The following is a 25,300-nucleotide window of genomic DNA, read 5'->3' as shown; positions in this document are numbered from 1 at the left end:
TCAGAACTATTTGGGAATTGGGGTTTCTTTAGACAAACTGAGGATATCTATGTTCCGGATTAATAATGTAATTAAAGGAGAATATCATACCCGTATTTTATACGTCACGTCTTGGGTTCGATCATTGGTGAATCATAGATGGTGGCCAAGATGAGGCTGAAATGTCTTTATGAGTCTTCTTGACTCCTAAAAAGATGGACTATGGTGACGAAGTCACTGATTGATTCTATTTAAAAATAATAATAATAAGATTCCGAACAAATGTTGATACAAGCCCACAAGATGTTCATTTTGTCAGTAGAAGTTCGAGGTTTAAGGGGTGAAAATACCTATCGTTCTCTTTTTTGTTTTGTGTTTGGTCTTAAATAATCAAGTAATTAACTATTACAAAACCAAAAGACCATTGAGATTCTCTCTAAATCGCCAAACCAAGAAAACCAAACGGCTTAGTAATACTGTAATAGTTTGGTTTGAGTTTGGTTTTTGATTTAGTTTATTCTCTTATTTTAGTTCAAACAAACTAAACCGCACCGCACCGCTTACAGTTTACTGTAACTATAACTTAAAAGATAAGATCGATCTAAATTGGACCGAGCCACCTCTACTAAATTAATTTTTCACTTTTAAGATCAAATCACTACAAAAATCGTCATTTTTCTTTTCTAGACACCAATCTTCCTCACTCATATTTCACCTAGTCTCATTTTCTTCACATCAAAGTAAACCATTACAAATTTACAACAGTGGCACCCGCCATAAACGACATGTCGTCTCATTCGGCCTGTTCCGTAAAATTCTCAAAGTGTAGCTCTCTGTAATCCCCGATTAGGGCAATCCAACGGCACTGCGCAGGGAGAAGAAGAAGACGACCAACCAATGCTTCAACAAATTCAATAGCATCAAATACTTATTCAAATCAAAGAACCAGGTAAAACCAATCTCTTACCCTCTTACTTCTCAATCCGATGCTTCGTTTAATTTACTTAAAACTAAAGCAAAAAGCTTCACCATTTTTACTGAGCCGCCATGGAAGCTTGTATTCAACCTCCACTGCAAAACCCACCTCAAAGTTCTCGAATTTCACCGACCCACAACTTTTTACAGCCTCTTACCTCCAAAAATCATGTGGGTTGTCCTCAGATTCCGCCATTTCAGCTTCCAAGAAGCTCCAGATCGAACCCACCGCCACCCACCACCCTGACTCGGTACTGAGTCTGTTCAGAGCTCACGGGTTGACTCGGAGCCACATCAAAAATCTAATCACCAAACGTCCGGGATTGCTTTTGGGCGATTTAGACAGTAGCATTGGACCCAATTTGGATTTGTTCAAGTCCTTGGGGTTTTCGGGAACTAGCCTTGCGAAAATGGTTGGCAAAGAGCCTCGTGTGCTCGAATGCAATGCGAAAACGGTGTTTGAGTTCTTTAGGAGTCATGGATTGAGTGAAAAGGATGTAGCATCCTTGATGATGAAGCTTCCTGCATTGTTTGTATACGATGCAGAGAAGATTTTTAAGCCAAAGATTGAGTTTTTCAGGTCTTTGGGGCTCTCAGAGATTGAAATCGCGACGATTTTGTCCAACGAGCCTTATGTTTTAACTAGGAGCCTTAAACACCACTTCATACCGAGTGTTAAAGCACTTAGGCGGTTTCTTGGCAGTGATGAGAATGTGCTGAAGGCTATAAAGGGATACTACCGGATGCTTGAGTGTAATTTGGAAAAGTTACTTGAGCCGAACATAACATTGTTGAGGAGCCATGGTGTGCCAGAGTCACTGATTGTGAAGATTTTCATGATTCAGCCAAAAACACTGCTTCTGAGGAATGCAGTGCTCAGTGAGATTATTGGTCATGTTAAAGATTTGGGTTTTGAACCTAATAATCTGCTATTTGTTTTAGCTGTGCGGAGCATGGCAGTGATGAGTACGGCACTATGGGAGCAGAAGTTGGAAACTTATACAAGTTTAGGTTTGTCGAAAGATGAGATTTTTGCAGCGTTCAGATCGCAACCCATGTGTATGATTACTTCGGTGAAGAAGATCCATCAATTGATGGATTTTTTTGTGAATAGGTTGAATTTGAAGCCGTCAATGGTTGCGAAGCATCCAAACCTTTTGCTGCTCAGCATGGAGAAGAGAATTCTTCCTAGGTGTTCAGTTCTGCAACTTTTATTGTCACGGGGTTGATAAAGGAAGACATTAACTTCCCCTATGTGCTCAAACTGACCGAGAAGGCTTTCATGCGGAAGGTATTGAGCAAGTATGAACAAGTGGTTCCTGACATTGTCAAGGCAAATAAAGGCCAGATAGAATTTCAAGGGTTTCCAGTTCCCTTAATATGCAAGTAACAATGATGAAATTGAACGATTGAGCTTGTCCAGAAGGATCCCGAATTTATTAACTTCATCGTGTTGGCTGTGGATGCTGATCTTACTCATTGGTTGAGAAGTTAAAAGGGAACAAGAGCAAAATATCAACCAGTTATCTTGCCAACCTTGGATGGCAATAAGAACTGGTCAATTCTGAGAACTAAAGACGAATCAACATCTGTAGCAAGAAACCATGTTTCAGGATAGTAATTTCTTACATGCTATGAACTCACCTGTAGACATGGTATGTGAGACTTCAAATTTCAATTTATTCAAGGATGTCCAAGTTTGTGAAGCCTTGAGTAGGAACTACACATTTCGAGCAATGTTATGGCCTCTAAACTGGATGATTACTCTTTACATTTTCATTTGTTTGTCTTCCTCTGACTCATTTTGCATTCTGTTTTACTTTGTTGTGGGATTTCAGTGCATCCACACAGACGTTTAGAGGTGGTTTAGCGTTTGTATTTGTGTCGTGGCATTAGATGAAGAATATAAAAAGAGAGATGTAACTCACCCAATTGTTTGTTTAGCGTTTCTATGCGTGCACTGTTATAAAAATCCCTCCTTAGCCCCTAGGTGGCTGGCCACCGTCCCGAGTAATGTTTAGGCGTTTGAAAATTAAGAAAGGACGTCTAGACTAGCTAAGGCGCCTGTCCCGCATGGGTATCTACCTAGGTTGCGACTCACTTAGACAAAAAATGGATAAATTTCAATTTGCGTTGAATTTTTTTTTTAATAAATTGTAAGAGACTTGTTGAATACTTAAATGATAACACGTTATATGCTTGTTTCTCATGTTTTCATTATGTTCCAATACTTCATAATACATATGTCATTCTATTTTGTAGTTATGATGAAGTTATATATATTTTAAATATAAACAGACATTTATTTACACGAAATATAATGAATTTACTTAAGTCCGTTTAGTCCACCTAGGCGCCCGCCTAGCCACCTAGGCGCTAGGCCCCAGCCGGATTTGGATCCTCTTCTGAGCTAATGAAGAGGATCCTACTCATCAATCATCCTGGACCGTTGGATTTTTATCTAACTGCTACAAACAGGGGTCCCTTGAAAGTTGTAATGATTGTAGCCGTTGGATAAAAATCCAACGGTCCAGGATGATTGATGAGGAGGATCCTCTCCATTAGCTCAAGAGAGGATCCAAGTCCGCCCCAGCCTGCCATCTAACTAGCGCCTAGCGTCTTTTAAAACCTTGTATGTGTGTCTATCCGCCTGCACACAGTTCGGCCCTCCCCTATATTTTGGTCCCAACCACTCCTTGTGGCCCAATCCATCTGTGTCTGTTGCCCATGCGGCGGGCGGGCACAAAAATCTCTCCTTGGTTGGGCCTTAGTTTGGTGGCTAAAGCATTTCATGACTTTAGGGGCAATGGTGGTCTATTTGTGAATGATGAACCATGTCCATGAGAGCTGAAGGCAATGAATGCGAAGGGTGAATGTTCTTAGTGATGATGGTAAAAGCAAGGGCATATATTTCATTCTTCAATAGCATATGTGACCTTTAATCCCACCATCATCATTTAGGCAAAGTAGACTCTTGTTATGTGTAACCACTACACCAATTTGGAGCATATGGGCCACTACTTTCCACAACATTAGAGTGTTTTGATTCTTATGTGCAAGTAAATGTAAAAAAAATGTCATCAAACAAACTCCTTCCCTTTCTTTTCGTATCCATTAGTGACAAGTAAACGTGCCATAAATAGCTTTTTAGTCAAAATGGCTTCTGAGATTGATATAACTCAAATATAACTTATCAGTTTGGTCTCTAATAATAAAAGTCGACAAAAGTGATCCCTAAGTTTGTCCATAGATAATTATTTTGGTCATTCTATGAAAAATCTGTCAGTATCCTCGTTAATGCGTTACGTGGTTGTCCACATAACCATCTTTTTAGTGTATTTTTGTCAAACCAACTCATTCATTTAATGAAAATATTGACAGATTTTTCAGATAATGATCAAATGATTTACGATGGATAAACTCAGAGACCATTACCATGAATTTTCATTATCAAAAACTAAATTGAGGAGTTATGCAATCTCAATAACCATTTTAGCTAAAAAACAGATGCTTCTTTATTTTCATTTTGATAATAAAGTACTTTGCATAAAGATATTTCATCATGCCAAAAAAGAAGAGATCTCTTCGGATCTCTTCCACCAAGATCATTAGATCAAGTGATCTGGATCTTTTAAGATCTTTTAAAATTTCATTCAATGATAAAAAATTATTATTGCTTTTAAGGAGTCAAAATAGGTGGGTCGTTAGATGAAATTTTAAAAGTTCAGATCACTTAATCCAGTGATCTTGGTAGAAGAGATCCGGAGAGGACCTCTTATCATGCCTAAAGGTGAAACCAATAATTGGTGGTCCCATTTGAAAGGCAAATGTGAATATGATTATGGTACCGTCTGTTTTTGTCATGACCACTAGATATGACCATGTAGGATGCAGATATGTATCTCCAATTCTTAGCCTTATCTTTTTATTATTATTATTATTGTTATTATTATTAAGGGGTGGAGAAATGTTCGAAATTATTACAATAATTTAATAAATGAGAGAGTTTCAAATTCAGGACACATAGATGAAAACCTAACAACTTATTGATTCCTCATTATTATTTATTACATTATAAATTCTTACTCCACTGTGATTACATATGTAAAACCTAATCTTGGGCAAGAAGTCTAACAAGGCCCGGTAATCAGGGTTTTATATTAGGGAACTGTGACGAAAAGTTCCTGGTACTGTTCACTTTAACGAAAAAATCACATTTTTACACTAAAAAGTCAATCCTGATACTATTCACTTTACCATTTATTTTGTCCGTATCGTTAAAACTTAAAGTTTTTAAGCTCTTTTCATTAGTTTTCCTTTCGTATTATGGAGGGTGGGAGTGGGACACAACATATGTTCTATACGTATGGGACCAATACCTTAAACAGGGATTTCGCTTCACTGTTCACAAAACGGGAAGGCACGCTTCATTGTTCATAAAACGAGATGGCACGGCATTATCGTGTTGCCGTATAGCGCTACAAGGAATGCTACGTAGGCAATCATACATGTAATACGAGGGTACTATCCATTCCGCTCGAATAGTGAAGCGGGATCCCTCTAATGATTTCTTTCCAAGTAGGGTCACTGGATGTCGTATAGATTGGGTTCTTTTCCCACTCAACCTTGTTCTGTTTCATGGGGAGCTCTCATCTCACACTAACTACTTGCATAATTGAATTGGGGTTTCCATTTTTGAATCATACACGTATTTCAACCATGACATTGAAATCATCAATCTTAATAACTAAGTAAGGGACGATTCTAAGTCAACAAGGCTCTCCGCTTCACAAGGGTTGGTGGGGGACTAGGTACGCAGCCCTCTCTTTACTTTACAAAAGGCTATTTTTACACATTGAACCCGTTACCTTTAAGTAAAAAGGGAGCAACATTTCTGTCGCGCTAAGACTCGTCCTCAATAGTTAAGCAATCATATAAGTAGAAATAATTTGTTTCTTGCACCTTCTTCAAATTATGCAATGCAGTCATATAATGATAATTTTTCCGGACGATTGACACCAAAAAGTTCTCTTATATTATCGTCTAAACTCCAAAGAAAAGGATTCGAGCTAAAGTGTAGAGAAAAAACATATTGTCCTAACTAACTTAGCTACGCTAAAATACGGAGTAACTTTAATATGTTTGATGGTCATAAAATTGGCACCCACCACTAGCGTATGTCATATCTGTAATCTGCTTTAAATGTGGATAAGGACTTCTAAATCCTTCTGCAACCAGCAAAAGCAAATCCATGCATGGTTTATAACCTTATTTACACACACACCACACATTCATTCGAAAGTGCTACTTGCAAGTTGTATTGACTTGGTCAATCTTGCAAGTTCTTGGTATTGTTATTTATCTCTAAGATTATCTAGCAGTGTTTAAGGCTGTGAAAATTTGTTTAGGGTTGCTCGTCGGTTCGAAAACGTTAATATTTCGTCAATCCGCTTTCGAAACGATCGAAATTTGAGTTGCGAGTTTTCTGTTCGAATCCAATACAACGTGATTAGTTAGCAGTGCTCAGTAGATTTGCATGGGCTTCGTCTGCTGCTGGTTTTGGTTTGGCACACAGCCTGCAAAGTTATGGTAAGCAGCAATCACAAGTTCCAAGGACATGCATTCCTTTTACCAATCTACCCTTTTCTTTTACATATTTTCTGTTCGCAGTCGAATTAAAAGAAGAAAACTAGCAATGCTCACTTAATTTATAAAGTTCTTTTCGACTTTCAGTTTGGTTCAAGCTCTTAATATATAAAGCAAGTTAAGTTTCTCCCGATTGTTAAGTTTATCTACATTTTTTTTGGTATTATTCCTCTTTTGAATGGACGAAAATAACTCTCAATTATAAAGTTGTTAGTTGGGGACAAACTAATACATTTAAAAATATTAAACGGTCAGAAACCAAAATGGAAAGTCGATAAGGCAATTTAAAAGATGGTACCAAGTTCATACATCATTTCTAAAATTCCTAAAAAAAAAGATTAAGAACTACCCTCCACAATTAACTTTTTTTTGTTACAAAACAAAACTTTTTTCGTGAGAAAATTGTATGAACAAATAAAGAGCAACAGATTTTTGTTGTGTTTTCAAGTTGATCTCAATGAGGTCTACCACCTCTCTCAGTTGCTGCTCAGAGAGGGCAAAGACTGCTTCATAATATTAAGTAAAGCTAACTCCATTAATGCTGGAGATAAACCAGTTTTTTTTCAAGAAAGGACACCATGTGGGAGAACTGTAGTGCATTAATTCCTTTGTGGGGTTTTCTTGTTTTGCTTGAATTAAATCTAATAAACTCGGTTTTGCAGACGTGAATTGGGCTAGTTGGTTTATGCATGTGCGTTTCCTTGCACTCAAGTTTGAACCTCTAAGTTAGTTGGTCATCATGCGTGTTTGTCTCCTTGTATTCAAGTCTAAATTCCCTCTCGTAAAGGGATCTGAGTAATTTAGGATATCAGACATGGGAAGAAAATCTAAAAAACTAAGTTTAGTCAGCAAGTGTAATCATCCTCTTGGGACTTCAAGGCTTCTTGATTTTTCTCTGTTTCTGCCTGCCTCATATACTCAACTGTGGACATTTTTCGTCTTTCATCTTGGTTTCTCTAAAATCTCAGAAATTTCCAATTTTCCAATCTGATTCTTTGATAACTCACAACTGTGTTTCATCTTTAATGATCCCCCAATAATTACCCTCTTTGCAAGTTTTCGATTCCTGCTTTATTGGTTTCTTTTATTTTGCAGACTTCAGCCACTTAATTTCTTCATGAAGCACTTCTAAGAAAAGTGATTTTGTAATGGGGCTTTCTGAATCGTTTCTGCTATTCTGTTTTTCTTGGAGCTTCTTACTTCTAGGCACTCATCAACTCCAATCTTCTCAAACCCAAGTGCTTCTGCAGCTCAGGAAGCACTTAGAGTACCCAAAACAGCTAGAAATTTGGAACAGTCACAACACAGATTTCTGCTCCATTTCTTCACTTGGCCAAGTAAACATTACATGCTTGGACAATCTTGTAATTGTGCTCAGAATCAAGGGTGATAAGATTAAGCGATCCAACAAAAGTGATTACTTCAATGGCTTTTCAATCCAAAGCCAAACTTTATCAGATTCCTTTTCTTTGGATTCTTTTGTCACTACCCTTTCAAGGCTAAACAGTTTGAGAGTTCTTAGCCTTGTGTCTTTGGGCATCTGGGGTCCACTTCCAGACAAAGTTCATAGGCTGTCTTCCCTTGAGTATCTCGATTTGAGCTCGAACTTCCTCTTCGGTTCAATCCCACCAAGGATTTCCGCAATGGCAATGCTTCAAACACTTAAAATCGATGAGAATTTCTTAAATGATACTATCCCTGAGTGGTTCGATTCGCTATCCAATCTTACAACTCTGAGCTTGAGGAACAACAAGTTGGAAGGTGCATTGCAGGATTTTAGTAGGTTAAGCAGCTTACAAGTGCTAGATTTGAGTGGAAACAGATTGAGCTCTATGTTGCCTCCAATGCCAAAAGGGTTGGTCATGCTTTTCGTCAGCGAAAACTCCTTCTCCGGCAAGATTCCAGTGAAATATGGCAAGTTAAGTGGACTTCAACACATTGATATGTCACACAATGCACTTATAGGCACACCTCCTGCTGCACTCTTCTCTTTGCCTAATATTAGTTACTTGAACTTGGGGTCAAATCTGCTGAGTGGCTCGCTTCCAGGGAATCTAATCTGTGGAAGCAAACTCGATTTCATTGATATATCGAATAATAGTTTGAGGGGTGATTTGCCTTCATGTTTAAGAAATGAATCAAAAGAGAGAGTTGTGAAGTTTGGTGGGAATTGTTTGTCAACTGGTGTGCAGTATCAGCATGAACAATCATACTGCAAGGAAGTGATCAGCCCAAGGAGAAAGAGTTCGGAGGGAACAATGTAGGGATCTTGGTGGGTGTGATTCTAGGATTAATTGCACTTAGTGTGCTTCTGGTTTTAGGGTTTATCATTTTATGCAGAAGATATTGCCCTCAGGGGATATCGAAGCAGCATTTGCTCCATAAATCAGTGCAAGAGAATTCAGCAGTTGGGTTTTCGACCGAGCTTCTAACAAGTCCAAGTAGGTCAATCACTAACAAAAATGTACATTTTTTTTGTGTTTCATTGGATGAATATTTAAGCTTATCAAGTTGGTTCTTTCAATTATTTAGGGTTTATTTCACAAGCTGGAAAGGTAGAGATACAAGGCCTCCCTGCGTGCCGGATATTTTCTATGGAAGAGCTGATGGAAGCTACGAAAAACTTTGACAGCTCTGCCTTATTGGGTGAAGGTTCATATGGGAAGGTATAGTTTCAATTCAGAACATTATAAATTGAAACTTTTGACTTTCATAACAACATATGCGTTTTTAAGCTCTTACTCTTTTTTCCTTCGATATATAGCTATACAAAGGAAGACTATACAATGGAACTGAAGTTGCCATAAGATGCCTGCCTTTGTCGAAGAAGTACACAATTCGAAATGTTAAACTCCGGTTGGATCTGATTTCCAAGCTTCGGCACCAGCATTTGGTATGCCTTTTAGGGCACTGTCTCGATGGTGGTGGACAAGATGGTTACAGTCCGAAAAAGGTCTATTTTGTGTATGAATATGTGCCCAGTGGGACATTCCGGGATCATCTCTCTGGTAAATCTTCAAAAACTAAACACATTAATGTATTTTTGGTGGAAAAACACAAAATATTTTTTTCTGACCTAGCAATAACGTTATGTATGTGTAGGGAATAGTCCTGGAAAGGTTCTCAACTGGTCAGAGAGATTGGCAATTCTAGTTAGCGTGGCTAAGCCGTGCACTTCCTACATACCGGAATCATTCCTGGTTTCTTCTGCAACCGCCTGAAGACGAACAATATCTTGCTCAATGAGCACGGTATGGCAAAATTGAGTGACTATGGACTGTCCATTCTCACAGAAGAAACCGATAAATCCACAGTATGTCTCCTAAGCCCCTCATACTGACCAAATGATCACTTACCCCTACGATAATTTTTTCTTCCCTAGCGGTTCTGATTATGTTCTTGTCTTGGTTGCAGGCAAAAGACGGCCTTACATCATGGTAAATTCTACATCATATTTCTACTGTCTACTCTCTGCAGGTTTCTGATAGAGTTCGTAATCATTGACATTTAACCATGTCTTGATCAGGCAAATGACAAGTTTAGACGATGATGCTTATAGCTTCGGATACATACTACTCGAGGCTCTCGTTGGAACTTCCATATCTTCTACAAGAGAAGCAATCCTGCAAAATAATATGGTAGTTCACAAATTTCTACCTAATATTTTCACTTGACACAAAAAATGCGCAAAACTCATCATATCCTATTGTTGTCAAGATTTTGGTGAGCGCGCTTTCATTTGATCGAAAATGACTCTGCAATTTGATGTAGGAATCTCTGAGTAGCGAGGATAGGAGGAAGCAGATAGTTGAACCGGCTGTTCTAGCCAGTTGCTCACAAGAGTCTCTATCGATCGTGATCTCCGTAATGTACAAATGCATTTGTCCAGAGTCGAGCCGTCCATCTTTCGAGGACATCCTTTGGAACTTACAGTATGCAGTTCAAGTCCAGGAAGAAACAGCAGCTGGAGACCAAAAGATTTGACACTGCATCACATTCATTGAGTCAGAATTTTGCTTTTGACGCTAAATAAACAAGGAAATGTGACAGAATTTGGGCATTTTTTCACTAGATTTTGTAATTGTAACAAATTATGATAATCATCATGCAGAATTCAAAGTGCAATATGGTCAGTGTGATCGTCAATGTTGTTCTAATCCGCCCTTGTTATAGCATGTGTTTTATTTACTAATATTATCTTAAATTATAAACAGGGTTTTAAAAAAATGTGCCCCGAGGCGTACTTAAGCGGTTTTTGAGGCAGGGCGAGAGTTATAACGCCTCTGCCCACTCATCTAGACGTGGTTGAGGTTGAAGGCAGCACGGTATTCACAAAGAAGATGAACGCGAAGAAGAATTTTTCAGTCTCAACCATGAGACACCTCGTCTACGCCTCCCATTTAAAACATTTGTATATGAATTTAAAAAAAGGTGGTGGTTCACAGCAAGGTCTCAACCCATGAGACAATCTGGGCTAGCGGTGCAACGACCCCGTAATCCTTCCACTGTTGAGAGCGAGAGGTTTTCACTGCTCTGTTAAACCAGCCTCACGCATTGCCCTCCACTCTAAGGGCCACGTGGACCAAGCTTAAGCCCAAACCACATGACCCAACTCACAACTTGGAACGGGCGAGCCAGCAAATTGCAACAGCAGAGCCCTGCCAAATGAGTTGAACCGATGTCCCACCACCTTGGCGCCCCCACTTGAGTTGCAAGCTAGCGCGACCTAGCTCGATCGGCCAACAGTGAACAAGTAATGAGATGTATAAAGCGCTTGGTACAATTCTTGTTGGCCGGTGTTGGGACAAAGAAGTATATGAAAAAGTTCAATTGGCCACTGGCAGTTATACAAGCACTCATTTTGCAATATTAGGATTTTATACGTGGGCAGTCTCTCAATACGTAGGTAATTTTAACCGAAAACATGAAAAATTAGGGTAATTTGCATAAAAATTAAAAGACGCTAAATTCAATAGAGATAACTAAAAATATTATACAAACCTAAAAACCCGAATATGAGGTTAAGAGTAAGCAATAAAATTTAAAATATATGTTAAAGCTAAAGAAAAGTTGATACAATAATGAGGGAAAGTGAAGACTGGACTCCAATAAGGGAACTTTAACGAAAAGTTCCCGATACTGTTGAGAGAAAAATAACACTGGAATAGAAAATAGTTTGGATTAAGAATACAATGGAACGGAGAAGAGTTTGGATTAATAATACAATTGAATTTTAAGAGTATTAGACAATCTCCAAAGGAGATGTCACATTTTAAACCTAAAATTTAAATTTGAAGGCTTACGTGGCACTTTGACATCTTTTAAAGTTTTACTCTCCAACTGATATGCCAAATTTTAAATATAAATTAAAAATACATTAATGCTGTCTTTGTTACCTTTATTGTTGATTTGGACATTTTGACATTTCCTTTGGAGATGCTCTTAGATTGATATACAGCAGCAACATCTGTTACAGTACCAAGAAAGAAAGAAAAAAGGCATGATGAGCTAGGGACCATTCTGGTTCCTTAGTGGCTCCGCCCATGTTGCGACCGATATAATGCATCTGAAATTGCAGAAAAACTAAAAATATTCTTGATATGAATATTAAAAAAATAAAATAAAATAAAATAAAAAATAAATAACTATCTAATTACACACAACAAGATTAACATCATTGATAGTAGCATTTGCTTACACATTTTGTGAGTATGAACACATTTTTATAGAAAATGAGAAGGAGAGAGAGAGAGAGAGAACGTGGGGGGAATGGAAGATTTTTGTTTTGTTTTTTTTTTTTTTTTTTAAATTTTAAATATTAGAGATATTTTAACATCACCTATAGGTGAGGCTTCAATAAAAAACAGTAAAATTTGAACTTGTGAAATTACATTATTGCCCATCATTTTTTTTGTGTGATAGAAGACTAAATTGTCTTTTCACTCTCTTTTGGTTGACAAAGAGGGTTTCATTAATTAGTAGAGATTAGTAGAGATTAGTAGAGATAAGGATTTGATTGTATAAAAGAGGAGTTTACACTCTTGCTTGTAAACCATAATATACCAGAAAATGTAATGTATATGATGGATTCTTACCGTTCATCATCAGTTCTTCAAAATCTTGTCATTAATCCGTACTTCTAATCTACACGATCGATGCCCTCTGAATCATTAGTAGACGGGATATTAAGACCAAATTAATGACTTGATTAAGACCAAACCACGTGCTTAACATCATGCTTAATCTGTTATTATGTTGATGTTCTTGAATCTAGAACATACAAATTAATGACATGATTAAGACCAAACCCATAATCTGTTATTATGGGTCTGGGATCCCAAAAATAATGAAAGGTTTCTAGCAGACGGACATTGCTTACAAATTTCTATAAAATGGGTTTTGGGTGTTTTGCACTCCTCCCTCCCTGTTTTTTTCGCTTTGTTTTGTTATTAGAAAGTAGCGCGTGAGTATAGATCGTATCCCACCGCACATTAACGACATACTAATCCCTCTTCCTATGGGACAATTATTTATAGCAGAAATAAAGAAAAATAGGATAATATAGGAAACTCCTGCCTCCTTGCAATGGGAGTTTCGAACTCGGGACGCATGAATGAAAACCCAACACCCTAGCTATCCACTAGGATATTGGACCATCAAAGAAGTTGATGTAAGATTGTTTTGCTTGCAATATAACAAGTATATTACAAACCTATGCCAGTATTAAAAGTACAGGGCATTCTCACAGAAATACCTAGCCTATAAAACTGAACATTCAAGGCATATATAGTACATATTTTACCACTCTTTCTTTACAGTTTTCTGCATTTGTGTGCAAGAAAGAAGATGAGCTTGACAGCCATCTGGAGTTTATATCGAAACTTGAGTACATCAAGCCTCGCCCTTTAGGAACTTAGGGAGCCACTTAGCAGACTCTTTAGGAATGCGCTTGAGATTGTCTTTGTAGTCGACGTAGTAAAGCCCGAATCTTGGGATATAGCCTTCTCCCCATTCAAAATTATCAGATAAAGTGTAGTGGAAATATCCTTTGACATTCACACCACTCCTTCGAAAACAAAGACAGAAACAACGTAAGTAAATGCATGTATGCATCCTCAAACTTGTAAACATAGATTGCAGTGACTTACTCTATTGCCTTCTTGATCCGGTACAAATGGCGAAGAATGGATTGAATTCTATGTGGATCCTTAAGTGCGTCACTAAGTCTTAGTTTATCGTCCTTTGCCTCGGTTATTCCATTTTCAGAAATGTAGATTTTAGGGTCCTGGTACTTCTTCTTCATAAACTTTAGAAGTTGTTCCAGGCCTTGTGGGTAACTGTAGACGAACCGACTTCCTCCAGCCTACACGGATGAAAGAATTTAGTTTTGCTATATATAGAAAGATGGAAACTACATAGTACAAGATTATACATGCGTATCATCCTTGCGCATGGGTCAATGCTCTTTTGTATACCTGAGGACCAATTTGGGTTCCGTTTTCATCTACAACAATCACAACATGAAAAAACCGTGTAAGTCCTATCAATTTAACCTTCGATGACATAATAACACGCGTGTGCACACGCAAAAGAAGTAACATTGAGACATTATGAAATTTACCTGTGATCAACGCCAAAGCTAAAATATCGTCGCTATAAGAGATTGGTCCTTGTGGTTTTGCTGGGACGTTTCTACCATATCTTGTGGAGTAATAGTTGATGCCGACAAAACCTAAGGATCCATTGATCAGCTTCTCCTCCTCCTTAGTGAAATGTGGTAGCCTGTCCTTGACCAAACGTCTCATACTCTCTGGATATGATCCATATACTAATGGTTCCATGAACCTAAACAAGAACATCATATTGTTTTTAGGAAAATTTACAACTAGAAGACTTCTTATACCAATCGAGCAAGTAAATTTAGGACCAATGTAGATATATCTACTAACCATCCAAGTTCAAAGTCTAATATTCTTTCTGCTGCAGCTTTGTCTTCTGCCGAATTCGAATAAGGCATGACATATTGTCCTACAAGACTAATTCCAATTTGTCCGCCTTGTTTATCCTAAAAACCAATATTAACCAAGAAAGAACATTTATCTCATTAATTTGAGATACGCAAAAGACAAGATTTCATTCATTTCAACAGATTCAGTGTGAACATTTCACCTGAAATTTCTTCCGGTAAAGCTCAACGACTGAAGCATGGGCAAGGAGAAGGTGGTGTGCCACAATGTAAGGTTCCGTGGCTGAATTACCACCATTTGTGCATGGAAATACAGTTTGAACAGAACACCTACCCGGCGGACCAACGCCTTTGTCGTACCCCATTTTTGCCATGATCCACGGCTCGTTGATTGTAAACCAATTTTTCACCCTATCTCCAAAAAGTTTAAAACAAAGTTCACTGTAATCCTTGAAATCTTTCCTGCAAAACGTGACGAAGAAAATATCAGAATTTATGTCAATGACTAAATTGTATATTATCCTAAACTATGAGAAACGAAATGGATGTCATTTAGAAGGTGCTTACACGAAGGAGCGATTGAGGATGCCGCCATACTCGTCTGTCAAAGCTTGCGGTGGATCAAAGTGCATTATGGTCACAAATGGTGTGATGTCTACATAAAAGTGAAATATTAGAACCACTTTGGTGTGATACTTAACCCCGTCATATGATGTTAGAGTCGAACTTCATGAGTTTACAGAAATCTATGGGATCGTTCTGGATATACAGATTCAAAAAGCTTGGGTGAAACCAAGTGGAGGTCCGAACCAACTGAGGTGGAGTTTTTTTCATTCGACGATATTGATATAAAAGGATCTTATGTATAATATATAACAAGATTAATTAATGTCATAATATAAAGGATTTGCTTGAACAGAGATTCTTACCATTATTGATTAGTTCGTTGATGAAGTTGTTGTAGTGATCGATACCCTCTTGGTTTACTCCACCACTCAAGGTTCCCCCTACACATTAAGAATTTCAAACATATATAGAGGAAGAGTTTAGTAGAGATTAATCATAAAACCCTCAATTTTAATTTACAGATTAGAGGAACCACTTATTAGCGGAGAAAAAAAAAAAAAGAACTCGGTAAAATTGGTTACTAGGAAGAATCCTGGTCCAAGAGATGGAAAATCTGTGAGAATCAACTCCAAGGTCCTTGAGATTCTTCACTTCTTCCTGCAATTACGAATATTTGGTTAAATATTTATGCCAATTGCCAAAAGACGAGAGAAAGGTATCGCTAGCTCAATATGCACCTTGTATCGCTTGTATGAGTCGATGGCGGTAAACATGTTCGTGTGGTCTGCAATCCGTCCTGAATGTAAACAAAAAAATCATAAACAAAACAGAATGAGCATATGATACTAAGAAAAGAGCTTTATGCATTATATTATGTCTTAGCAGCTATATATATATATATATATATATATATATATATATATATATATAAACCTGGGAATTTCTCAATGTAGTAGTCCCAGACACTTGGTCCTCTTCCTGCTTCTTTTGCAGATCCTTCCATTTGTGCAGCAGCAGTAGTCACTCCGAACACAAAATCAGTAGGGAAGTCGGACCTCTTCACTTTTAGTTCTTGAAGGTTTGATGCATTTTGCAATGGCTGAAACTTGCTCTCAGCATTCACATCAGCTGCATCAACAGCACTTTAATTTAGTCCTTTCTTCATGTTTGAGTTGCCTAATGCATGCAGCTAGAAAATTACGAAAAAAAAAATAACGAAGACATTTTTTCTTGATCGGAAAGCTCGTGCTTCAACATATTTTTATATGAAGAACTGTTCCACACTTGTAATTTTCGTTTTAGTTGATGCAATATGGTGAGCAAACAAAAGAAAAAAATAATTATAAAGAGAAATTTTAAGACTTCAGATGTTGAAGTTAATTTTATAATTACAAACCTTGTGACAAAGAGGCAATAATAAAAGCAATGGCACACATTCCTTGTACAATCCTTAACCTTAGAGGTAAGAACTCCATGACCTCCAAACGAAAACCCTAATCTTAATCCTTAATCACTCTTTATTATCAGATTAATGAAATTAACCCATCTTTCACAAGAATATATAGGACCTCTTCTTGTATAGCCATGAACAAGAAACCAACAATTTAACAAGAGTTAAACACAATTTTTCTTTGTTTATTATTTGATCATCAACAAGAAACAGTTAACAAACTGAGAAAATGGTAACCTTTTCTAGAAACTAAGCGCAGGCTGCTATATTAGGAGTTTGGTATTCAGGGTTCTAGACTTGTGGTACATATTAATACCAACTAAACATGCTTAATTTCATGGTTAATCTGTTATTATGTTGATGTTTTCGAATCTCGAGGATAAGATTTTTGGCTTCTAAGCAAAAGTAGCTGAAACAGTTTTTGCAGTACTAATAATCCGACGTTTGAACGGTGATCTTAATCTTCAGTTTTACTTTTTATTTTTCATTTTTAACCAACCCAATCAGGGGAATATAAAATAAACTTATGCGCTATGATTTATTATATATTTCTTCATTATATTTTGGTCTCTTTCGATCACAATTTTTTACATGAATAAATTAGTATAAGCAGACGAATGAAAAACATCATTTATGCTTTCTGGTTTAATAAATCAGTACTAGCTAGCCTACTAGGGGTGGGCGCTGATCGGTTTTACTCGGTTTGACACCAAATATATAACCGAACCAACATTGTTAACCAAACCAAACCAAACCAAACCATTGTTTGTCGGTTTGATTCAATTTGGTTCAGTAAAAATCGCTCAACATTTCAAGAGTTTTTATCTTTTAAACATTTACACATGTCTTGCATTCCAATTCGATTGAAAGGTTAAGTTTTTCTGAACATAAAAAAATTCATCAAGTAAAATAGAAATACGTTTCAATTAAATAAAATCTCATGCTAGCAAATGATTTATTAATTACCTCACATAAGCATAAAACACATATAAATCCCATAAGTTCAGATTATCATTACAACTTATAATATGTGTATAGTAAGGCCTCTAAGTAACCTATAATAAGTTGACATGTGTAAAATAAATAAATAAATAATTAAAAGACACATAATCGGTTCATTTTGGTTTTTGTCAGTTTCAAAAGTAAATTGATTCAATTCAGTTTTTTAATTAATAGGCTTTTTTCTTGGTAAAAATCAAATCAAACCAAACCGATCAAATATGATTCGAATCGGTCGGTTTGGTCAGTTTAATGCTTACCGCTAACCAGTACGAGGGGAAAGACACATTTCATGCATTTGATGAGAGTTTAAAGAAGTTTCTTTTTTCTTTTTTATTTTCAGAAGAGAGAAAATGAGAGAAAAAGTTTTTAAGTTTTGAACCTCATATAATACAGCATATCTCGGAATTCAACATCCATGAAAAGTGGGTCTGGCATCGCAAAAATCAGCAAAGGTTTCTAGCAGATGGACATTGCTTACAAATTGTTTTGCTTGCGATATAACAATAGTATATTACAAACCTATGCCAGTAGTCTAATATAACAATAGTATATTACAAACCTATGCCAGTAGTCTATCAGACAGCAATAAAAGTACATGGTCTTCCCACAGAAACACCAAGCCAATGAAACTGAACATTCAAGGCATATAGAGTACCTATTCTACCACTCTTCTTTTCAGTTTTCTCCCACTCAACACATATAGAGTAACAATAGTTATTCTGAACATCCAAGAGGAAATTGTTGCTCTGCACTCTCAATAAACATGGTCTCTTGTTCCTCTCCCACCACATAAAAATCTTGTTGGCTGTAAGTGGGTGTACAGAATCAAAAGGAATGCAGTTGGTTCGATATCCAGATATAAAGCACGGCTTGTTGCAAAGGGTTACAGTCAAGAAGAGGGCATTGATTATGGTGAAACGTTCAGTCTGGTGGTTAAACCAACAACCATTAGATTGATTCTAGCATTGGCAACACAGTTAAATGGACTCTTAGACAACTGGATGTTAAAAATGCATTCTTACATGGTTTACTCCAACAAGAGGTGTATATGGAACAACCACAAGGCTTTCAAAGTTCTAGACATCCCTCCAATTATGTATGCAAACTTCAAAAATCCCTATATGGTCTGAAACAAGCTCCTCGAGCTTGGAATGAGCGGTTCACAAGTTTTCTGCTAGGATTGGGATTTCAACTGTCTCAAGCAAATCCTTCTTTATTTGTTAAACACACATCACATGGCACAGTTGTTCTATTGCTCTATGTTGATGATGTGATTCTCACAAGCAGTGATCCTAAGTTGGTTTCAGATGTTATTGCAGATCTCACACAGGAATTTGACATGAAGGATTTGGGAGTTTTGAACTACTTCTTAGGGCTACAGATTCAATATACTTCTGATGGCTTATTTGTCTCTCAATCAAAATATGCAAAGGAGTTAATTGACAAAGTTGATCTTCAAGATTGCAAACCTTGTGCTACTCCTTGTCTTCCCTTTCACAGATTGCTAAAAGATGATGGGAAACCCTATCACAATTCTGACCAGTATCGAAGTATTGTTGGAGCCCTGCAATATCTCACGTTTACTCGACCTAATATAGCTTTTTCAGTTAATCAAGCTTGTTAGTTTATGCACAATCCTATTGAATCACATGTTATTGTAGTAAAAAGAATCATTAGGTATCTCAAAGGCACTTCAGAGTATGGTATTCGATTTCAATCAGGACTAGTCTATCTACAATCATATAGTGATGCAGATTGGGCTGGAGATCCTAATGACAGAAGATCTACATCTGGTTTCATTGTGTTTCTTGGTTCCAATCCAATTTCGTGGGCTTCGAAGAAGCAACATACTGTTTCTAGGTCCTCAACAGAAGCTGAATATAGAGCTCTTGCCATCACTGCAGCTGAGCTTGCCTGGATAAGACAAATATTCTGTGATCTTCACATTTCATTACAATTGCCTCCCATAATTCATTGTGACAATGTTTCTGCTATCGCTCTATCCACAAATCCAGTGTTTCATGCTAAGTCCAAACATATTGAAATCGATTACCATTTTGTTAGAGAACGAGTAACAAGAGGAGATCTCCAGATTCAACATAGTTCTTCATCTGATCAGTCTGCTGATATATTGATTAAGGGGCTGTCTGCACCATTGTTTCAGTTGCATTGTGGCAATCTAATGCTCAGCTCCTACAAGCATGAGATTGAGGGGGGATGTAAGAGTAGTGAAGTGAAGAAAATCAACATCCAAGTGACAGATAAATTTATGGCAGAAATGAATGACACTTGTCAAGAGATTACATAGTCTGTTATAAGGTAGTTAGGCAGTTAGTTCTTAGCTTAGTGAGAAAGCTTTGTAACTAGATATAACGGTTTTTATAAACAATGAAGAAGAAATTGAAATAACACAATCATTTCCCTCCCTCTCTCTTTCTCAGCTTAATTCTCTCTCTAATCCTCTCTTCTTTCTTCTGCTTTCAGTAACTTTTCTTCAAAATTTCTGCAGTTCTAACAGTGTGCAAGGAAGAAGATGAGCTCAATCAGCCATCTGGAGTTCATATCGAAACTTGGGTACGTCAGCCATCTGGAATTCATACGGTGAAGTATGAGAAACTCTTCGGTGTAACATGAAGAAACTGAGAGAAATATCTTTCTGAAATATTACACTTTCATTACACAACTGAAATAATTACATGAGATGGTATATATAGGCATACCAGAAATAACAACTCTAACTAACATGTACACATAGCACATTACAATTAGGTAATTAAAAACAGAATGTATGTCATGATTTGGCATCCTCATCTTTACACCCCCTCAAGCTGAGCTGGGAACAAGTTGGAGTTCCAAGGGATAGCTTGGATTGAAGAAGAAGGAACCGGTTCTTGGTCAAAGACTTAGTGTGAATATCAGCAATTTGGTCCTCAGTACACACATACTGAACTTGCAGCAGATTAGCAAGAACCAACTCTCTAATGTAATGATAATCTATCTCAACGTGCTTTGTTCGAGCATGAAATACAGGATTGGAAGCAAGAGAGATGGCAGAGATGTTATCACACCAGATTGTAGGTTTGGAGGATAAAGGGAAACCAAAATCATGAAACACCTTACAGATCCAGGTAATTTCAGCTGCAGTATGGGCCAGAGATCGATATTCAGCTTCAGTGGAGGATCGAGCCACTGTAGGCTGCTTCTTAGCGCTCCAGCTGATTAAGTTGGTGCCAAGATAGACACAAAAGCCACTGGTGGAACGACGATCGAATAAACAACCAGCCCAATCTGCATCAAAAAAAGCAGAAAGATGAAGAGAACCTCTTTGAAACCATAAACCATGATCAGAGGTGCCTTTGAGGAATCGGAGAATCCTTTTTGCAGCTTGCAGATGAACGTCAGTGGGATTATGCATGAACTGGCAGACTTGATTGACAGCAAAAGAGATATCAGGCCTAGTCCAAGTTAAATACTGTAAGGCACCAACTAGGGATCGATATGCAGTAGGATTGGAGAGAGGAATGCCACTGTGATCCAGTTTAGTAGTGCCAAGAGGAGTACAACATGGCTTGGCACCGTCCATTTTAGATTTCTGAAGCAAATCTAGAAGATATTTGCTTTGATGAAGAAATAAGCCCTTTGATGAGCGTTGAACTTCCAATCCCAAAAAATAATGAAGGGGACCTAAGTCCTTGACAGGAAACAGAGATCCAAGTTGCTGAATAACCTGCTGGCACACTGCCGGATTAGGACCACTGATCAATATGTCATCCACATAAACCAATACAATAACGAGGGAAGGAACCTTGAGAACAAAGAGAGATGCATCAGAGCAGGATTGAGTGAAACCAAAGGACTTGAGAGCGTGAAAGAGTTTATCAAACCATGCCCGAGGAGCCTGTTTAAGGCCATAGAGAGACTTATGAAGTTTACACACATGATTTGGCAGATGAGAATCAGTAAAACCAGGAGGTTGTTGCATAAACACCTCTTCTTGTAAGTCACCATGAAGAAAAGCATTACTGATGTCAATCTGATTGAGAAACCAATTGTATTGAACTGCAACAGTTAACAGAATTCGAATAGTGACCGGTTTAGCGACAGGGCTAAAGGTTTCTTGATAGTCCAGACCTTGTTGTTGGTGAAAGCCCTTGGCAACCAATCGGGCCTTGTATCGTTCAACAGAACCATCAGGCCGCTTCTTAATGCGAAACACCCATTTGCAACCAACCACATTTTGAGAAGGAGAAGAAGGAACTAAGGACCAAGTGCCAGTAGCTTGGAGAGCATTAAATTCATTTTGCATAGCTAATCGCCAGTCACTGTGCTTGGAAGCTTGAGTATAAGTAGTGGGAATATAATCAAGAGTGGATGGTAAAGGGTGTTTAGTAGCAGAATAAGCTTTAGGGCGAAAAATACCATTCTTGGATCTAGTAACCATGGGATGATGGTTAGAAGCAGCTACAGAAGAGGAAGGATCAATAGAATGATCAGGAGATGGAGAAGGGGAGGGTGAGGAAATATGGGAAACAACAGGGGAAGGAGGTGGAGGAGCAGGAGAAGGCGAAGAGGAAGAAGGAGGGAAGTGAAGATCAATGACAGGAGAAGCAGGGTCAGGTGAGGGGAAGCACTGGGAAATAGAAGTGTGTGAAAAGGGAAAGACGGTCTCATTGAACAATACATGCCGGGATATGTATACCCGGTTGGTGAGAGGATCCAAGCATCTGTAGCCCTTGTGTTGTAGACTGTAGCCAAGGAAAACACATTCCTTACTTTTACCATCCAACTTAGAAGAGACATAGGGCTTTAACCAAGGATAGCAACTGCAGCCGAAGATCTTAAGGCGAGTATAATCTGGGGCAGTATGAAATAGCAACTCCCACGGAGAAGAAAGAAGACCAGATATGGGCAATCGATTGATCAAATATAGAGCAGTAGAGATAGCCTCAACCCAATATTGTTGAGGAACATGAGATGCAACTAAAAGAGTGCGAGCGGTCTCTACAAGATGCCTGTGTTTCCGTTCGACACAACCATTCTGCTCAGGAGTGTGTGGGCAACTCAGTTGGTGAGAAATGCCATGTAATTGAAGAAATGCTTGCAAAGAAGAATTAACAAATTCACCCCCTGAATCTGAACGAATAGCCTTGATTTTATTTCCAACAGAATTTTCTACATATGTTTTGAAGGCTACAAATGTAGAATACACCTCAGATTTTGCTTTTAATGGAAAAAACCAGCTATACTTAGTATGATCATCTACGATCAACAGATAATAGCGAAAACTACTAACTGAAAGGACAGGAGCAGGGCCCCAAACATCACAATGAAGTAGTGCCAAGCTGTGGGATGCAGAGGAACTTGCAGCCTTGAAAGGAAGCTTGTGGTGTTTAGCTATAGCACAATCTGAGCAGAAAAAATCAACTGAAGAAGTACCATGGAGAGCAAGTTTATTCCGAGCTAGAACCTTGCGAAAAATAGGAGAAGAAGGATGGCCCAACCGACTGTGCCATATCTTGACTGGAGCTTTAATACTGACGAAAGCTGAGGCAAAGAGTGAAGGAGAAACAGTACCAGAGAAAGAACGATGAGAGGACTGCAGAGGATAGAAACCGTCTTCAACTGAACCCCGCAAAAGCGTCTTCCCCGTAGAACGATCCTTAACAACGGATCCAGTAGAATCAAGAGTTAATGAACAAGAATTGTCTCGGAGAAATTGAAAGGCAGACAACAAATTGTGCTTCATGTGAGGTACATGAAGAACATTGTTCAGTTTAAAGGAAGTAGCAGGTGTACAGAATGTAGAGGAACCAACATTAGAAATGGACAAACCTTTACCATCACCTATGTATACTTTGTCTTCACCATTGTAGGGAGTAGGAGAGTGAATATTGGAGATGTCATTGGTGATGTGCGAGGTAGCTCCAGAATCAATCAACCAAGTAGGAGGAGACTTGGCACTGGAACGAGCACACATCGCTTGGAGCTTGGAAGGAGGAATTCGACCAGAAATCTCCGGATTCATACGATCATAACAATCAAGGGCGTCATGACTGGAATTGCCACAGATTTGACAAGGGGCTCGAGGACCAGAAGAAGAGCCTCGAGAGGGAGCAACAGTATTGGGGCGATTGTAGGTATTGGAGAAATTGTTGCCACGATAATGACCGCGATGACCACGATTATTGGAGAAGCGATTGGGCTTTCCACGATTCGAATTATACCGAAAAGAGTGCTGCAGGGGTTGATTCTGAAATACATACGCCTGAGGCGGGGTGGGAAGTAATGGGGGCTGAGTTTTGACCGATAAAGCATGAAACGGTTCAATAAGATTGGAAGAGGCAGCTTTCTTGCGACAAATCATAGAGAGTTCTTTGGTGAGTAACAAGCCGTGCAATTCATCCAACGATGTCGAGGATAAGCGAAGCATGATGGAATCCGTGAAAGACTCAAACTCATCAGGAAGCCCAGCAAGAGTGGCTGCAATGAGATCGCGATCAGAGATTGGGGCTCCAGCAGCAGTGAGAGAATCTGAGATTTCTTTGAGCTCTTGCAAGTAATCAGACATGGATTGTGATCCTTTTTGAATGCTTTGAAGACGGGATCGAAGCTGATGAACATGCGCATCAGAAATACCCCCAAATCGTTGCTCAAGTTTGAGCCAGAGATCACGAGATGACGAAACACCAACGGTGAACGGAATCACCTCCTCAGATAAGGTGGAATTGAACCAGATCAGGAGGTTTTGATCTTTCTCATACCAAACTTCAAACGCCGGATTCAGAGTGCGATCAGGCATAAGTGGTGACGGACAAGGTTCGGTACCATCAACTATACCAAGAAGACGATAGCGCCGAAGAATTGGAGCAAAAAGAGCACACCATGGGAGGTAATTGGACCGCTTGAGCTTGATTGGCACCATACTACCAATATTTTGGATTGTGAGAGAGGTATAAGGAGAGGAATTAGGGTTTGAAAAGGGATTAGGGTTTGGAATGGGAACCGACTCAGAAGGAGAAGCAGTCGCAGACGGAGATGCCATGGAAATCAAGAAACTAGATCAATGATCGAAGATCGGAATGACAAACGCAGCAAGAAATGCGATCGAATCGGGTAGAAATCAGAGAAGGAGAGCGGAAGAGAAGAGGATCGAGAAAAGCCGTGAGGCAATTGGCGATGAAACCATGAAGAAACTGAGAGAAATATCTTTCTGAAATATTACACTTTCATTACACAACTGAAATAATTACATGAGATGGTATATATAGGCATACCAGAAATAACAACTCTAACTAACATGTACACATAGCACATTACAATTAGGTAATTAAAAACAGAATGTATGTCATGATTTGGCATCCTCATCTTTATAACAATCAATCCGTTGTGTGATGTTAAACTTCCACAATGTAATAACATGCAGCTTAGTTATTAGTTTCGTACTATAAAATATAAATCTTGAAATTTGAGAAACTCTTTAGCGTAACAGTCAACCCGCTATGTGATGAAAACAAGAAGAAGAAAAAACCAAGTATTCTTCATCGGAGATCCAAGGTTGGAGCATAGTTGATGGGGATCTAAAGGATCTATTGCTGGATAGATACTCTTGACAGCTGATCCTCTTGATAGTACCGGTAGTAGTATCTAAATGTACAAATGTTGTGACTAGAGCATGATAGGGCAAATCACCCGCAGGTACATATATAAATTGCTTG

General features: G+C 38.3%; 3 protein-coding genes across 3 annotated transcripts; 2 read left to right on the top strand and 1 right to left on the bottom strand.

Moving 5' to 3' along the window:
* The first annotated feature begins 771 nt into the window (after positions 1 to 771).
* On the top strand, positions 772 to 2,733 carry LOC103938232 (transcription termination factor MTERF4, chloroplastic-like). The gene is made up of 2 exons (XM_009348230.3): positions 772 to 928; positions 1,141 to 2,733. The coding sequence occupies exon 2, from the start codon at positions 1,365 to 1,367 to the stop codon at positions 2,181 to 2,183; it is 819 nt and encodes a 272-aa protein (XP_009346505.2). The 5' UTR covers positions 772 to 928; positions 1,141 to 1,364; the 3' UTR covers positions 2,184 to 2,733.
* A 3,816-nt stretch (positions 2,734 to 6,549) lies between these two features.
* On the top strand, positions 6,550 to 10,757 carry LOC103938234 (probable inactive leucine-rich repeat receptor-like protein kinase At3g03770). Its single transcript, XM_048589093.1, is given in 9 exon segments — positions 6,550 to 8,853; positions 8,856 to 9,041; positions 9,133 to 9,266; positions 9,365 to 9,608; positions 9,703 to 9,765; positions 9,768 to 9,913; positions 10,015 to 10,037; positions 10,127 to 10,238; positions 10,372 to 10,757. Coding segments are annotated over 9 exon segments (2,226 nt in total). The 5' UTR covers positions 6,550 to 7,748; the 3' UTR covers positions 10,585 to 10,757.
* Positions 10,758 to 13,491: 2,734 nt separating this feature from the next.
* On the bottom strand, positions 13,492 to 19,983 carry LOC103938248 (beta-glucosidase 24-like). Its single transcript, XM_048589102.1, has 12 exons — positions 19,915 to 19,983; positions 16,067 to 16,190; positions 15,871 to 15,929; positions 15,715 to 15,790; positions 15,496 to 15,573; positions 15,134 to 15,221; positions 14,770 to 15,028; positions 14,550 to 14,665; positions 14,222 to 14,445; positions 14,076 to 14,104; positions 13,749 to 13,963; positions 13,492 to 13,666 (listed from the first exon to the last, which is right to left on the bottom strand). The coding sequence occupies exons 2-12, from the start codon at positions 16,134 to 16,136 to the stop codon at positions 13,492 to 13,494; spliced, it is 1,389 nt and encodes a 462-aa protein (XP_048445059.1). The 5' UTR covers positions 16,137 to 16,190; positions 19,915 to 19,983.
* Positions 19,984 to 25,300: the final 5,317 nt, after the last annotated feature.

Source organism: the organism of the source record quoted next, unplaced genomic scaffold (genome assembly GCF_019419815.1).
Source record: "Pyrus x bretschneideri cultivar Hongxiangsu unplaced genomic scaffold, Pyrus_bretschneideri_v1 Contig3, whole genome shotgun sequence".
Taxonomy (NCBI): domain Eukaryota; kingdom Viridiplantae; phylum Streptophyta; class Magnoliopsida; order Rosales; family Rosaceae; genus Pyrus; species Pyrus x bretschneideri.
This window is presented reverse-complemented; position numbering and strand designations above follow the sequence as displayed.

Excerpts from the sequence above, each read along its gene's own strand:
- LOC103938248 (XM_048589102.1), bottom strand. The coding sequence starts at position 16,136 with ATGGAAGGATCTGCAAAAGAAGCAGGAAGAGGACCAAGTGTCTGGGAC. Across the intron at positions 13,964-14,075 it reads GAACCCAAATTGGTCCTCAG|GCTGGAGGAAGTCGGTTCGT; the intron begins GTATACAAAAGA and ends TCATCCGTGTAG. Across the intron at positions 13,667-13,748 it reads CGGATCAAGAAGGCAATAGA|GAGTGGTGTGAATGTCAAAG; the intron begins GTAAGTCACTGC and ends TTGTTTTCGAAG.
- LOC103938232 (XM_009348230.3), top strand. The coding sequence starts at position 1,365 with ATGGTTGGCAAAGAGCCTCGTGTGCTCGAATGCAATGCGAAAACGGTG.